This window comes from Leptopilina heterotoma, unplaced genomic scaffold, assembly GCF_015476425.1.
Source record: "Leptopilina heterotoma isolate Lh14 unplaced genomic scaffold, ASM1547642v1 Lhet_51, whole genome shotgun sequence".
NCBI classification, from domain to species: domain Eukaryota; kingdom Metazoa; phylum Arthropoda; class Insecta; order Hymenoptera; family Figitidae; genus Leptopilina; species Leptopilina heterotoma.
Genome location: NW_025111110.1, coordinates 2832394 through 2849506, shown reverse-complemented (window position 1 = coordinate 2849506; position 17113 = coordinate 2832394). Strand labels below are relative to the sequence as shown.

Genomic DNA, 17113 nt, shown 5'->3' with positions numbered 1-17113 from the left:
AAAAAACAAATCTATCAAATGAAATCTCATAATTTACTCGAATGTGAATTACAAAAGAAAATTCGCATTGAAGTACAAAATTGTTGATACGAAGATTAACAAAATTGTTTCTAAATTACAATCTATTTTTTTTTTTAATAATAAAAAAGAAATAAAATTTGAAAATTTAGAATTTCTTAAAACAAAAATAACGTAAGATCTAAAATATCACAATTATAATAAGTGAAAAAAAATCTAAATTAAATGTAACTCACTTACTTGTGGTCATTGTTTTTTTTTAAATTAAAAACAAAGAAAAAAAAACTTTATTTCATTAGGGGATATCTCGACTAACGCTTCTTTTGAAAGTCATTGAACGAACTTCAGATCCAGATTTATTATTTTTGAAAGTCGTGGGAACATTTCCAGTTGGCGTTGGACTTTGTGATAATGATGCTCTCTCGTCGTTAGTAGATTTTTCACGTTCAATACGCTGTTTACTAAATTTACCCATTCCAGGTCTATAAATTTCCATTGTTGGTCGATCCTTTAATGGAAAAAATAAAAATGTTCATTTTAAACGATCGAATTTTATTTCCAAATAATAAATATTGAAGAAAATATGTTTTTAATAATTGAATTTTAAATTTCAATTTTTAATTGAAATATTATTAAAAATAACAACAGAAATAAATCAAACAAACTCGTTAAAAATAATTGAATTTTGGCAACAAATTTTATTATTTATGAAAATAATTGAATTGTTTAGAAGAATTTATTTTGAAAATATTGAAATGAATTGATTTTTAAGACTTCTTTCAAGGTTTTTAAATAATCGTGTTTGTTAATAACTGTTACAAAACATTAGATTATTGAATTTCATTAAAATTTTTAAAAAATAATTGAATTCTTCTCAAATTAATTGTAATTAATCATTTTATTATTAAACTAGCAAATGTTACGCGCGGAACGAGATATTCAATTTATTATTGTTATGCAAATTACAAAATTTTTTATTTTCAAATATAAATTTTTTAAATAATTTCATAATCAAAATTTAAAAAATTCACTTATTAAGTCAATTATTTTCTTAAATAGTAAAATCTTTACAAAAATTAAATTACATTTTCAAAACAATTCTAATTAAATTCCACGCAAGAATTCAATTTCAAAAAAAAATTTTAACACATTTCGAAAAAATTCAATTTTTTTCTATTTTAATAAATCCTTCGAAAAAATTCAATTATTTTTATAAATAGTAAAATTCTTCGCAAGAATTCAATTAATTTTATAAACAGTAAAATTCTTTGGAGGAATTCAATTATTTTCAAAACAATTTTAATTGAATTTCTCGGATAAATTTAAATAAATATTTCCATAAATTTCAATTATTTCCTAAAATTTTAATAAATTCTTCAAAACAATTCAACTATTTTTATAAATGAGGCTCCGGATCTTAAAAGGGCACTTTCACCATGTAAAGTCTATGTGGAAAGTGCCCTTTTAAGATCCTGAGCCTCAAATACTAAAATTCTTTGCAGGAATTAAATTATTTTCAATCCAATTTAAATAAAATTACACGAAAGAATTTAATTATTTCCAAAAATTTCCATAAAATTAAATTTCTAAAAGAATTTAAAATACTTTAAAAATAATTCTATTATTCTCAAAATACCTATAAAAATTAAATTACTTTCAATGCAATTTTTAAATATATTCGTCAAAAAATTGAAAGAATTCAATTATTTTCAAAAAATAATAAAATTCTTGTGATGAATTCAATTATTTTGAATATACTTAATTTTAATAAAATTCTTTACAGAAATTTCATTATTTTCAAAACAACTTTAATTGAATTTCTCGAAAAAATTTCATTATTTTCAAATATTTCTATAAAATTCTTCATAACAATTTAATTATTTCTTAAAATTTTAATAAATTCTTTAAAACATTTCAATTATTTTAATAAATAGTAAAATTCTTCGCAATAATTCAAATATTTTTATAAATAGTAAAATCCTTTGCAGAAATTCAATTCTTTTCAAAATAATTTTAGTAGAATTCCTCAAAAGAATTTAAATTTTTAAATATTAACATAAAATTCATTTATTTTCTAAAATTTTAATAAATTCTTCTGAATAATTCAATTACTTTTATAAATAGTAAAATTCTTCTCAAGAATTCAAATATTTTCAATACAATTTTAATAAAATTCTTCTTCATAAAATTCAATTGTATTCAAAATTTGCAATTAAAATTATTAAAGAAACTTCATTAGTTTAAAAAAAATTTTAAGAAATTCTTCAAAAGAATTTAATTAGGATTTTTAAAAATTTTAATAAAATTCTTCGGGAGAATTCAGTTATTTTCCTAAATAATAAAATTCTTTGAAGGAATTCTATTATTAAATTTTTTGATAAAATTCTTTGCAACAATTCAATGATTTTCAATGCTTTAATTTTAATATTGAAAATGTTTGAAAAGAAAAATTATAAAAAAGTTAAGAAACAAAAAAGCAAACAACAAATGTTGAAAATAATTGAATTCATTTGAAGAATTTTATTAATAATTTCAAAAATCGAACTGTTTCGAGAAATTTTATAAAAGTTGTACTGAAAATATTGTATTCATTTTTTATTTATTTATTTATGAATTTATGAAATTTATAAATTTATTTTATGAATTTATTATTTATGAAAATAAATGTACTGTTATAAAACACTTGATAAAAACTTTTGAGCATAACTTAATTTTTTTTAAAATTGTATTACAATTTTTAAAAATAATTGAATCTTTTCAAAAAATGTTATTAAAATTGTATTTAAAATAATTAAATTCCTCAGAAGTATTTTCTTAATATTTTAAAAATAAATTGAATTCTTTCGTGAGGTTTTAAAATTGTATGGAAAATAATTGAATTTCTGTTAAGAATTTTATTATTTATGAAAATTAAATTAAATTTTTGCGAACTAAGAATCTAAATCTAAACTTTTGATTAAAAAAATGTCATGATAATAACAAAAAAATTAAAGACAGCGATTTACAAATAACATTTGCTAATTTTAAGATAAATCTGTTTTTGCCTTTAATTCTAAATAATAGAGAAAATAAATTTTGAAACTTACCTTATTTCTAATACGTCGTTCCAGCCTGGGATCTTTTTTGTTCTTTACCTTCTCGTCCCTCACGTTCTTCTGCAAATTGCCTTGGTCTTCGCCGTCCAAGGATTTGTGACGTCTCAAACAAGCACCGTCTCCACCTCCACCTTCGCCGCCACTTTCCAGCGAACTTCTTCGTTTTACAATCACAGTTTCTTTCTTTGGATCATTCACCCCACAATAATCCAATTCCTTGTCTATTTCTTCATTGGATTTTGACTTTGGACAATTCACTGGACTTTTCTCGTCACCCGATCCCAATAATCTTTCAGTATCTGTAAATTTATTGAATCAAATGAATTGAAATATTAAATTAAAAATTTAAAAATTTGAAAAAATTAAAATAATTGTTAAATAGTTAAAAACTGGACAAATAAAGTAAAAAAAGGATTATTATCGAATTTTTTCATTTTTTGCTATGAAAGTAAAATTAGAAAAAATTTATTTACTCTCAAGATTCGGTTTTTCGTCAGCAATGAATTTCGGTTCCTCTTCTTTTTCTTCCTCCTTGTCTGGAATTTTAATATTTGCAGATTCTTTCTCGCAAATATCTTTTCCTTCCAATGATGTTTGATCCACTTCTACTGAATTCTGTTCATTGCTCTCAGACTTTACATCCAGCGGAGTCTCGTCTATTTTAACTTTTTCTACGCTTATCTCAACACTATTTTCCGTTAGATTTTGCTTTTTTGTTTCGGATAATCGTCTCTTTTCTTGTCTCATTTTCTCATAGCTTTTACCTTTTTTCTCCTCTGCTTTACGTTCTTTAAATTCTCTATTATCTTCTCGATTTTCGAATTTTCTCTCGTCCCTCGACTCACTTCTTCTGTCATCCATTCTCTCTTTGAAATTATCTCTCTCCTCCTTTTTGCCATACGATTTTCTCTCGTCATGCTTCTTTTGATATTTCATGTCTCGATCCTTAAATTTCTCCTCTCTGTCCCTATAGGATTTTGCAGGTAACTTCCCGTCACGATCTCTCGTTAATTTATCTCTAAATTTATCATCCCTTTTATTACGAGTCTTCACATCCTTGGAAATATTCTTCTCCCTCTCTTCCTTGTTCTCCTTGTTCTTATTTGCTTCTCTCTCCGAGTCCGGATTTTTCAGGACCTGCAATAAAAATTCAACTTATTTCCAAAAATTCTTATTATTAAAAAAGATTCTTTAAGTTTCTGCATTATAATTATTAAATTAAAATTATAATATAGCGAGTTGAAAAAATAAACCCATAGATTTGAATTAAACTTCAAGAAGTGTAATAAAATATTCAAAAAAGTTTATTGCAAATAAAGTAGTAACAAATTTTTCCTGTTTGCTAAAAATGCATCAATTTTTCTAACAAAATTTTTCCCTGGTAGAAAAATATAAAAAAAGAACGCTATTTTGCATTCTGAGATTTAATTGCACATAACGGTGGTTGGACTTCTCCTTTGAAATAAAATCGATTTCGTCCAGAAAAAAAACATGAATTTCTCTCTTCAATCACACGAATATTAAAATCTTCATGAATTCTTTCGAAATCCCGATGTACCGATTTTAGCCATAGACTTGAAATGTCCCTTTAAATTATTCATTGATTCGCAACTTTTTGATTTGCCAACATTAGCGAGAATATTAAATTCTTGATATTTATTTAAACTAATAGAACGTGATTCCGATAATGTTGGAAACAATTTATAATTGTGACTGTATTGTTTAGATTGTAATTTACAACCTCGATGATGATGACGATGATCATAGTGTTGATTAATATTATCATTAAAACGATACCAATGACAATTGGAAATATTTTTCCAACAATAATATTCACGTGTAATAATTTTCTCGCGATAATCGATAAAATTTTCGAAATTCTTTTGTTGATTTCTATTTGCTTTCAATTTTCCACGAATCTCATTATTAAATTTTGGCCCCTCGTAAATTTTTCGATAAACATCAAACGATTTTTTAGGTAATTGTATTAGGGTTTTGAGAGATTCCAAATTTATTTCTCCACCGGATGAAAGTTCTTCTTTAATGAATTGTGGACTTGTGATATCGTCATTATTCTGTGAATGGAAGATCAGCGTCAACAAATACAGTAGATTATTAAAGACTTAATTTTAATTTACAATTAATTATTTGTAAAAAGAGAATATAATAATATAGATAATAATGTAAATAATCAGGAGAAAATTTAAATATACTAGTAAATTAGATTCACTTGACAGTGCATTTAATTTATTTACTTTATCTGGAAAATTTGGAAAAAATATAAATTTCTTTCTTTCTGCCACTTTAATTGACTTATAGAATATTTTTCAAATTTATAACATTTAATACTGTATTTGATGGCAAAGAACTCGTTCTAAACAGGGCTCGAACCAGTGAAAGTATTTAAAAATACGAACTTTACGGACCAAAAATGAAAAATTATGGACCAATCACTGACAAAAATATAACCAATCAGAAACAAATAAGAGAACGTTTACTTAAAACTACAAATTATGTTTGTCATGTTTTATAATTTTAATTAAAGATGGTAAATTGATAAAATCATTATTTTATATTATAAGAATATTGTACTTCTTCAAAATTATTTTCATCATTTCAATTATTTTCTAGAATTTTTAACTAAAATTCTTCATTAAATCAATTTATTTACGAAAAAGTTCTTTGAGAATTTTCAAATTCATTTGTTTACAATATTCAATTTTACGAAATTTCAATTATTCAGAAATTCTTCAATTAAATATTATATTAGAAAATAAAAACGTCTAATAATATAAAAAAAAATTCAATTAAACTTTTTCAAAAAAATTAATTTGAAAATTCAATTATTTCTAAAAATTCACGCTATATTGTTTTTAATATTTAATTATTATCTAAAATTTTAACTGAAATTAATTTTTTAATCAATTTTTATTAGAAAATTCTACGAGAATTCAATTATTTAAATACAAAAATTCAATTTTTTATAATAATTCAAATCGTTCATTTTTCTTCTCAAAAATATTAAGGTAGAATATTTTCAAAAATTTTAATAAACAAATTCCGAAAATTAACTTTATAAAAATATTTCTAAATAATTTTTGAAAGAAAATACAATTAAAAAATGTCCAAAAAATTGATATTTGGTAAAATCTTTTAAAAAATAATTTAAATTTAGTCAAATCTTTGAAAAATAATTGAAATTTGATTAAATCTTTTAAAAATAATTGAGTTTTTAAAAAATATAAAAAAAATAATAAAATATTTGAAAAATTTTAATTATAAATAATTTCTCAAAAATTCTAAAATAGTAAATTTAAAAAAATTTTAATTTACTTTGTTCGAAGCTAATTGAATCTTAAAAAATTATGATAAAACAATTCTAAGAATTAGTATTTTATAAATATTGTAATGTAATTTTTTGAAAATGACTGAAGAATTTTTGTATGATTTAAAAAAAAAAAATAATTTTTTAAAGAATTTTAATTAAAAATTTTGAATATAATTATTTTTTTCAAAATGTTAAAAATAATTCTAAAAAATTTTAATGCTATTACTTCGTGTATGTATTTGAATTTTCGGAAATATTAAAAATAATTGAATTTTAAAAAATTAGAACGAAATAATTCAGAGAATTACTTTTTTCAAAATTATTTTAATATTATTTTTAGAACCTAATTTTCATTAATTTTTATTTTTATTGAATTTACACTTGAAGTTTATTTATTAAAATTTTTGAGAATTTCATTATTTCCCAAATTTTCAATTAAAATTCAATAACAGTTAATTTTTAAAAATTATAATAAAATACTTGAAAAAATGATTTTTTTTCAATTAAATTTTACAAAATATCAATTATTCAAAATCTTTTTAAATGTATATTCTGAAAATTTATTTAAAAACATTATTCAAAAATAAATTTTCAAAGTCAAAAAAGTCATAATATCCGAGGCCTGTAATTAAATTCTTTCGACGAATTTTAATAAAAGTTTTAAAAATAATTACACTTTTTGAGGAATTCCATTAAAATTGTATTAAAAATAATTGAAATTCAGCATTGAGTTTTACAATTATTTACAAAAATAATTAAATTCCTAAAAAGAATTATATTATTTACGAAAATAATTGAATCCCTGTAAAAATTTTATTATTTATGAAAATAATTGAATGATTGCGAAGAAATTTATAAAAAATTTGTAAGTAATTGAATTCCTGTAAAATTTTTATTCTTTTATTAAAATAATTAAAAGTTTGCGCAGAATTTTATTAAATATTTTAATTAAATAAATCAAATTCTTTTGGAAAATTTTGACGAGAATTTAAAAAAAATTTTGAACATAATAATTGAATTTCTACGAAGAATTTTATTACTTTTGAAAATAATTGAATTTCGCAATCATTTGTAATTTCTCTAAATTTATCCAAATTATATCGTACAATTTGCAAACTTTTTGTCCTTTTTCTATCAAATTACGGACTTTGGCGAATTTTCGATATAAATAGTCACGAAAATTTTAAATTCAATTTAATTTTACCTTAGACACAGTGGATTCATCTTTCGCTCGTCGTCGCTCTAAATCTCGACGACGTCTTTCTTCTCGTTTTTCATCACGAAGTCGTTGTCTTTCCTGCTTTCGTTGCTTCAAATAATCCAGCAAAGGTGTTGTAACTTTCTTCGGAGTGTCTAAAAGAAAAAATAAAAAGTATGAAGAAAAGAACTGAATAGGACACAAAACAATCATGAATTTTATAAAAACAGAAATAAATAAGAAAAAGAAATAGAAATAAAATAGAAAAATACTAACTCTCGGCAGGTTGATAGGAATATTCCGTCTTCGGTTGACTAGTACCAGAATCACTCTCCTGATTCTTGAGACTCTCCAAGAAATTTATAAAATAAGCATCAGTTTCTATAGTCCCACATTTTAAATCCTTCTTCTTTCCAACTCGTTTCTTTGGTAATCTCTGAAATGGTGCGAATTCAACAACTGCAGGATATTCTGTACCTTTGGAGTCAACGAAAACATAGTTGTCAAACTTTTCCCGAAAAATAAAGATGTCCTGTTGATTGAGAAAATTTATATATGCACGAGAAAATGCATATTGTCCCAATGACATATCAGCTTTCACAAAGTACAAATAATCATAATCTGGTAGAGGTGATATCTGTTCGACAAATTGTTCCTGTGTCATTGACGGAGGTAGTCGACGTACCACTACCTAAAATTACATTAAGGATCGTTTTTTCGTTTCTCATCCTACACTTTTTGCAATCAATAAAAAATTAATAGTAAATCTTAAAAAAATTAGATTTTTCATTCACTAGAGAATGAGAACGATTTAGAAAAAAAATATTCGGAGATTTATTCAGAAAAAAGGGGATTTAAAGATTATTGACTTTTTTAAAGAGTTATTGACAGCGGTGGAACATAACCTACAAATTTTGTATTTTCAATCAATTTCCAATAATCAGGCAGTAAATGTAAAAATTTTAATTGTTTATAGAAGTGATAATAGAGGTGAATAATAAAAATTACCTTTGTCATTGGCCGGCATTTTTCCTTTTTGGTGTCTTTTAATTTTATATCTGTATTTCTTGTATTGGAAGATTCGGATTGCGCGGTTTTCTCTGATTGTTGCGACTCCTCAGTCATATTGATAGAGAAATAATAGAATATTACATGCGTTTATTAACTTTTCCAAGTATTTATCACCTTTTTTTTTTATTACACAGAGCTGCCAGGTACCCTCACCAAACGCAACTGCGCTTGCGCGACAAAAATGCTTCTATTTGTAGAATAAAACTTGGTAAGGGTACTTCTGATTAGAAGGTAATTTTGTAAAAGAAGAAATTGAAATTGTTAAAAAAAAAGGTTTAAAATTAAAGTGAAATGTTGAATCAAGTTAAAATGTTTTGAAAAAATTAAAATTTAAAAATTACACCGTTAAACTGAAACTAAATTTTTTTATAAGTAAAAAAGAGAAAAATGATTTAAATTTAAAGAAATAAATGTCTTTTACAAAATTACCTCCCCTCCTATTATTGATTATTTTAATTTATAAAAAAAAACACAAATGTGCTTTTGTTTTTATAAAAAATTTGAAAAATTCAAACAATAATCAATAAAAGAAGTAGCATGTTTTTTAATTTCTTAAAAAACCTGGTATGCCTTTTTACAGGCTGGTTCGGATCTCATAAGAGATCTCCCGGTATGTACAATGGCAAAAAGCCATCACCACCAGGACCGAATAATGTTTTGTTAAATTATTTCCGCAATTAAGCAGTATATTGTCCATCGTAGAAATTTGTATTTCCGGTTGTTGAGGTTCCTCCTTTTCAAAGTCCTTGAAAAGATTTACTTAGTGCTGAAAATGAGAAAATAATTACAAATTAATTAATTTTTTAATGTTTTCCATAAAAAAAACTATTTTTTAACTATAAATTTTAAAAACTTACATTTAAAAATGAATGTTGAAAGTGATGGGAAAAATTATTTCTGCAATTCTGCAGCCTCATGTTCAATGTCATCATTTTTGATCCGAAATAGATGGTGATTTTTTATGGAATCCTTTGGTATGATTTTTTCTTGAACAAGTGCAAGATTAAGAATATTGCGTCCTGCATTTACATCTCTTTCCCACGTTGTCTTGCATTTCGCACAATAAGTGTAGCGATGGGGACTTTTTGATATTTTAAGTGGTCTCACACAGCGACTACACATTTTTGTTGTATTAAACTCATTTACTTTCACGACTTGCAATTTATCTTTTCCTAATTCTTCTGATCTTTGGAAAAGAGTTTGTTGAATACGTTTCAAAGGAGCTTTAGTGTATCCCTTGATAAAATTAGGTATTTCTGCTCCACCAATAGCAACGAAACAGGGTTTCTTCTTTGTATCACCTACTATCCAATTCACAAGTTGATCAACTTGTCGTTTGTGCGCCGAATATTGATCTATTTTTAAACGCGTTACGGATCTTTTTTGATGAAGTGATTGGAAATTTTGTAAAAGATGTATTCTATATTTTGTTATGCGATGGCGATCTCGAGGATTAGTCATGCAAAAATTTTCCATCCATGGATCCTCAGCAAGTTGCTTGTAATATTTTTGCATGTCTGTACCTTTTTTCTTCATTAATTCTCTTCTTCTGTAGTCGCCCATCTGCCATCTCATCATCCAACTACCAATGTAAATAGCTGAATCCTTTTTTACATTAGTGGTTGGATTAGGATCGTTTTCCCTACTGACGCCAGCCAGAGTCGCCCTCGCACCAGGATCAAAACCACAAAATTTTTTGTAACTTCCAACTTTCTTCTTTGATTGCACAACATCATGTTTTGTGGGTAAATCAAAAATTACTGACACGTCCACACCATTTGTCGTTATTGTACCAGAAAATTTACCACCATTCTTTAATTTTTTTCGACCTCTTTGGATTGATTTAAAGTTGAACATTGAATTCCACCTTTCTTCATTGTTCATTTCTCTTAAGCGCTTCATTTCATCGTCCATCTTATCAACTGCTCTTTGAAGATGATCCTTATTCGTTCCTGATTTTCTTTTCTTTTTTTGTAAAATTGCCTTTTTTTCTTTAATTTCTTGAATAACAGTTGCCACTTGCAAATCTTTTAAAGCAGTATTTGTATAAACCACATGCTTCACGCCTAATGAAATTTGTGGAATTAACGTGAAATTCTTCTTCTTTTTATCATGAAATTCTTGTTGAATCATAATGAAAAATGGCAAAAATTTATGCCATTCTTCATCTTTTGTCAATTTTGTAAAGTCCAATTTTCTTCTATCATTATCACCCTTTTTCAGTAGTAAATCAGTAGGGAATCCTTTCACTTGACATTCATTTTTTTGCAGCAGGAGATTTAAAGCAGCAACAGATTGTTTATAAAATGAAGGCCTTCTTTTTCGAAATTTCTTTTTTTCCTTATTCTTCTCTTTTTCTTCTTCTTCTTCCTTATTCTTCTCTTTTTCTTCTTCTTCTTTTTCCTTATTCTTCTCTTTTTCTTCTTCTTTTTCCTTATTCTTCTCTTTTTCTTCTTCTTTTTCCTTTTTCGATTTTTTTCTTCGCCTTCTTGGCCTTTTTTTATAATAGACTTTATCGCAATGTTTGAGATATTTTTCCTGTCGAACATATCTTTCATCGCAATAGTTTGATGTTTTTTTTTCTCGCATTTCATCTGGAAATTGTTTTTGAGATTTTTGAAATTCTTTTCTTTGTTCATTTTTAATGCTATTTTTAAAACTCCTAATTTTTATTTTTTCATCATTATCATTTTCGATACGGTAAACTGAACAAATTTCTTGAATTTCATCTACTTCCATATGATTTTTTTCTTCGTCTTCAATTTCCATTAATAGCTGCAAATATCTTCTTAATCGTGATGCTGCATGCGTCGTGAAATTTGTTTTAAAGTTTCGATTCAACACTGAAGCTGCCTCCTGAATTATTGCCGTTCTATATTCTCCATCATAAAGTGGAATGTCATTCCTTAATTCTTTATATTCGTTGACCATTGTATTTATTTTCGCATCCTGTTCAGTTACTTTACGTTGAGCATTTACTTTCTGCTTTAATGATATTAAAAATGACAGAAAGTCGGGACCATTGATGGTCCATTTCTCCAACAATGATGGACAATTTTCAACATTTTCAACATTCGTTTCTTCATACAGGCCAAATAATGCCATTGTTGTTGCCTCATACATCATTGATGAAACAACCTTTGCATCTTCTTCAATTCGATTTTTTATGTTTGCTGATTTACATAATTTTCCCAAACAAACTTTTACCGTATGCTTTTCTGTTCCCATTAATTCCAATCTTCTTCTCACTTTATGATGCAACGGTTTATCAATATTTTCATTATCCAAAGTAATTGACTTTCTTTTTCTGTTTGAAGAAACACCAATTGTAGATTTCTCGACACTGTATTTCTTTCGTTTTGAAGAGGGGCCAGCACCACTTTCAATTGATGAGTCAACACCTATAATTGGAAGAAATGAAAATTTTATTAATTTTATATTGAGAGAGATTAAGAAAATATAAAAGAAGAAAAAAGAATACAAAATTTTACCATCTCTTTTTGAAGTTGATGTTGAATGGGAAAATTTAGCTTCTTGCTTTTTCGATTTCTCTACTTTTGAAGAAGTGATTTTTAAATCAGGTCCAGTTGATGACGATAATGATAATGATGTTTCTGTTGGTACACGGTAAACTGAACACGGTGACAGCTTTTCAGGAGAATCACTTGGTGCTGAAAAAGAAAAAAAGGAATTAAATAAATTAAAATTTTTAAATTGTTATTTTAATAAAATATTTTTAAAATGTACCCAGGTGAAAATGATTCATCGTACGAATCATTTTTTCCTTGGTTAATTATTAAAAACTTACATTTCAAACTTAATCTTTGACTATGAAATGAAATTTTTCTTTCCGGTCCTTTACTCGAAGACAAAATTTGCTTTTCAGTCTTTTCAATTAAACTGGTAGACATTTCTTCGCGAGATCTAGTTGGTGCTGAAAATTAAAAAGAAACAAAAGAATTAAAATTAAAAAATTCCTCAATTTAAATCAAATACTTGAAGAAAATAATTTTAAAAAACTTACATTTTAATCTGAATATTCCACTCGAGCGAAAAGTTTTCTTCTCTGCTTTTCGAGGTTCAGCCTGCTCAGTCTTTGGAGTTGACGACGATGAAGAAAATGTCAAATTTTCGTCAGATTTTTGTGACTGTGAGTTACCGTAGAAGAATCTGGTAGAATGTCCTTCACGAGATTCATTTGTTGCTGAAAAAATAGAGAATAAACAAATAAATTACAATTGTTAACTTTACATGTAAATACAAATATTTTTAAAATACATCTGTTAAACACTAACATTTTAGACTCAATCTTTCACTAGAAGAGAAAAATTGTTTCTCCGGAATTCCAGATTTTAGATCTTCAGTCTTTCCAATCGAACTGGTAGACATTTCTTCGCGAGATCTAGTTGGTGCTGAAAATTAAAAAGAAACAAAAGAATTAAAATTAAAAAATTCCTCAATTTAAATCAAATACTTGAAGAAAATAATTTTAAAAAACTTACATTTTAATCTGAATATTCCACTCGAGCGAAAAGTTTTCTTCTCTGCTTTTCGAGGTTCAGCCTGCACAGTCTTTGGAGTTGATGACGATGAAGAAAATGTCAAATTTTCGTCAGATTTTTGTGACTGTGAGTTACCGTAGAAGAATCTGGTAGAATGTCCTTCACGAGATTCATTTGTTGCTGAAAAAATAGAGAATAAACAAATAAATTACAATTGTTAACTTTACATGTAAATAAAAATATTTTTAAAATACATCTGTTAAACACTAACATTTTAAACTCAATTGTTGTTTTCTCTTCATTATGTCAATACAGTAGATACTGGTACATGAATTTCTGTAAAAAAAAATTTGTTAAAAAGACAAAATAATAAGGGTGCAATCTAATGGCATCGTTTTGCGTTGGGTTTTGTAATTAGGCTATTTGGGTATTTTTTTAAAATTTTAGCAACTACAAGCAACTACTTGTGTTAATATATTATATATATATTTTTTAAATTTCCATTAAATTAAATTCACAAATTATTAGAGATCAAGCAACTATTTACAAAAATTATAATAAAATTCTTTAAAACGAAATTCAATTAGTAGTTTAAAAAAAATCTTTGAAATTCAATTATATTGTCTTGAAATTAGAAAATAATCAATTATTTGAGAAAATCATTTTCAAAAAGATGAATTATTTAACAAAATTTTCATTAAAATAATTATAGTTTTGATAGAAATTTGAAAAAAGTCTGCATAATATTATGTAGAGAATAAATAATTTATAAAGTTTCTAAAATGAATTCTTTTAATAGTCAAGTTACAAAAAGCAAAGCAAATAACGATGCCATGGGACTGCACTCGGGGACTTATTTTATCAACGATTATTTAATAAACTGTCGAATAACGTTAAAAATTAAATGTACACACGATAATTAAACGATTTATGTAACAATCGGGATTAATTGAAAAGAAAAAATTACTTATTAGCCGCTTTTTGAGTGTAACAATTTTTTAATGCCTCATCAGAACAAGAAGTATTTATTCATTACTTTAAAAACGAAATTAACCCGCGTGATATTGTTATTAATGAATAGAGAAAAGAAAACACGTATGTACATAAAATTTCAAAAAATTTAACGTTATCCGTATGCCCTAACGATGGGTCTATCGTTAAAAATTGTATTCGTTGCCGTAAAACAGCTTTAGTCTTTTCAGTATGCCTTTAAAAGGCTTTGCCGTAATACAGCTTTAGTCTTTTCAGTATGCCTTAATAAGGCTTTGCCGTAATACAGCTTTACGTCGGTTTGCCTTAATAAGGCTTTGCTGTAATACAGTTTTACGTCCGTTTGCCTTAATAAGGCTTTGCTGTAATGTAGCTTTACGTCCGTCTGCCTTAAAAAGGCTTTACTGTAATACAGCTTTACGTCCGTCTGCCTTAAAAAGGCTTTACCGTAATACAGCTTTACGTCCGTTTGCCTTAATAAGGCTTTGCTGTAATACAGCTTTACGTCCGTTTGCTAATAATAAGGCTTTGCTGTAATACAGCTTTACGTCCGTCTGCCTTTAAAAGGCTTTGCCGTAATACAGCTTTACGTCCGTCTGCCTTAATAAGGCTTTGCTGTAATACAGCTTTACGTCCGTTTGCTAATAATAAGGCTTTGCTGTAATACAGCTTTACGTCCGTCTGCCTTAATAAGGCTTTGCTGTAATACAGCTTTACATCCGTCTGCCTTAATAAGGCTTTGCTGTAATACAGCTTTACATCCGTCTGCCTTAATAAGGCTTTGCTGTAATACAGCTTTACATCCGTCTGCCTTAATAAGGCTTTGCTGTAATACAGCTTTACGTCCGTCTGCCTTTAAAAGGCTTTGCCGTAATACAGCTTTACGTCCGTCTGCCTTAATAAGGCTTTGCTGTAATACAGCTTTACGTCCGTCTGCCTTAATAAGGCTTTGCTGTAATACAGCTTTACGTCCGTCTGCCTTTAAAAGGCTTTGCCGTAATACAGCTTTACGTCCGTCTGCCTTAATAAGGCTTTGCTGTAATACAGCTTTACGTCCGTCTGCCTTTAAAAGGCTTTGCCGTAATACAGCTTTACGTCCGTCTGCCTTAATAAGGCTTTGCTGTAATACAGCTTTACGTCCGTCTGCCTTTAAAAGGCTTTGCCGTAATACAGCTTTACGTCCGTCTGCCTTTATAAGGCTTTGCTGTAATACAACTTTACGTCCGTTTGCCTTAATAAGGCTTTGCTGTAATACAGCTTTACGTCCGTCTGCCTTAATAAGGCTTTGCTGTAATACAGCTTTACGTCCGTCTGCCTTAATAAGGCTTTGCTGTAATACAGCTTTACGTCCGTCTGCCTTAATAAGGCTTTGCTGTAATACAGCTTTACGTCCGTCTGCCTTAATAAGGCTTTACCGTAATACAGCTTTACGTCCGTTTGCCTTAATAAGGCTTTGCTGTAATACAGCTTTACGTCCGTTTGCTAATAATAAGGCTTTGCTGTAATACAGCTTTACGTCCGTCTGCCTTTAAAAGGCTTTGCCGTAATACAGCTTTACGTCCGTCTGCCTTAATAAGGCTTTGCTGTAATACAGCTTTACGTCCGTTTGCTAATAATAAGGCTTTGCTGTAATACAGCTTTACGTCCGTCTGCCTTAATAAGGCTTTGCTGTAATACAGCTTTACATCCGTCTGCCTTAATAAGGCTTTGCTGTAATACAGCTTTACATCCGTCTGACTTAATAAGGCTTTGCTGTAATACAGCTTTACATCCGTCTGCCTTAATAAGGCTTTGCTGTAATACAGCTTTACGTCCGTCTGCCTTTAAAAGGCTTTGCCGTAATACAGCTTTACGTCCGTCTGCCTTAATAAGGCTTTGCTGTAATACAGCTTTACGTCCGTCTGCCTTTAAAAGGCTTTGCCGTAATACAGCTTTACGTCCGTCTGCCTTAATAAGGCTTTGCTGTAATACAGCTTTACGTCCGTCTGCCTTTAAAAGGCTTTGCCGTAATACAGCTTTACGTCCGTCTGCCTTTATAAGGCTTTGCTGTAATACAACTTTACGTCCGTTTGCCTTAATAAGGCTTTGCTGTAATACAGCTTTACGTCCGTCTGCCTTAATAAGGCTTTGCTGTAATACAGCTTTACGTCCGTCTGCCTTAATAAGGCTTTGCTGTAATACAGCTTTACGTCCGTCTGCCTTAATAAGGCTTTGCTGTAATACAGCTTTACGTCCGTCTGCCTTAATAAGGCTTTGCTGTAATACAGCTTTACGTCCGTCTGCCTTAATAAGGCTTTGCTGTAATACAGCTTACGTCCGTTTGCCTTAATAAGGCTTTGCTGTAATACAGCTTTACATCCGTTTGCCTTAATAAGGCTTTGCTGTAATACAGCTTAAGTTCGTCTGCCTTAACAAGGCTTTGGTACTATTGCTTACCTGTAACACAGTTGAGCTTGAAGTGCCAGTCTCGTCTCGGGCGCCTGCTTATATACCCGTGTCCCCACCACTTCGAGCGTCCCCACCAGTGCGCGCTTGTACTACTAGCGCCGTGGTGAATGTACAAACTATTTCAAGCATATTTTCGGTAACTCGTACCACGAGTCGATAATGCAGAAAGTGAAATTACCTATAGTTGTGTCAAATTTCAAAATAAAGAATTTGTTTGTAAAGCAGTTTTTTTATTACAAAAAAAATTTATTGAAATTTATGTTTATCTATATAAATCTTGATAATCACACAAATTTATATTAAAGGTATATTGAAATTGTTTTTATTTTTTAGGTTAAAAATTCCAACCATACGTCAAGTCATAATAAATTTGACACATACCATAAGGGAACGAGCGACACCAGTTCGGAAAATTAATTAGGATAAATATTGTCTTGGAATTAATTTTGAGGTTAGTTTTAAT

The 17113-nt window shown here is 27.8% G+C and overlaps 3 protein-coding genes across 5 annotated transcripts; all 3 read right to left on the bottom strand.

The window, feature by feature from the left end:
• Positions 1-282: 282 nt before the first annotated feature.
• Positions 283-8883, bottom strand: LOC122507772 (regulator of nonsense transcripts 3B). The gene is made up of 6 exons (XM_043620673.1): positions 8648-8883; positions 7916-8330; positions 7646-7794; positions 3587-4250; positions 3105-3412; positions 283-526 (listed from the first exon to the last, which is right to left on the bottom strand). The coding sequence occupies exons 1-6, from the start codon at positions 8762-8764 to the stop codon at positions 314-316; spliced, it is 1866 nt and encodes a 621-aa protein (XP_043476608.1). The 5' UTR covers positions 8765-8883; the 3' UTR covers positions 283-313.
• Positions 8769-12926, bottom strand: LOC122507771 (golgin subfamily A member 6-like protein 1). Of its 3 annotated transcripts, none has more exons than XR_006302148.1 (4): positions 12519-12926; positions 9568-12381; positions 9272-9476; positions 8769-8897 (listed from the first exon to the last, which is right to left on the bottom strand). XR_006302148.1 is itself a non-coding variant. In XM_043620672.1 (4 exons), exons 1-3 carry the CDS (start codon positions 12619-12621, stop codon positions 9602-9604), a joined length of 2793 nt encoding a protein of 930 aa, XP_043476607.1. In that variant the 5' UTR covers positions 12622-12926; the 3' UTR covers positions 9146-9476; positions 9568-9601. The 3 variants fall into 3 exon arrangements, 2 of the variants coding, with proteins under 2 accessions (XP_043476607.1, XP_043476606.1); XM_043620672.1 differs by lacking the exon at positions 8769-8897 and having other exon boundaries at positions 9146-9476; positions 9568-12111; positions 12202-12381; XM_043620671.1 differs by lacking the exon at positions 8769-8897 and having other exon boundaries at positions 9146-9476.
• Positions 12635-17087, bottom strand: LOC122507816. Its single transcript, XM_043620739.1, has 7 exons — positions 17032-17087; positions 16639-16828; positions 13484-13548; positions 13213-13392; positions 13006-13122; positions 12731-12914; positions 12635-12644 (listed from the first exon to the last, which is right to left on the bottom strand). Exons 3-7 carry the CDS (start codon positions 13512-13514, stop codon positions 12635-12637), a joined length of 522 nt encoding a protein of 173 aa, XP_043476674.1. The 5' UTR covers positions 13515-13548; positions 16639-16828; positions 17032-17087.
• Positions 17088-17113: the final 26 nt, after the last annotated feature.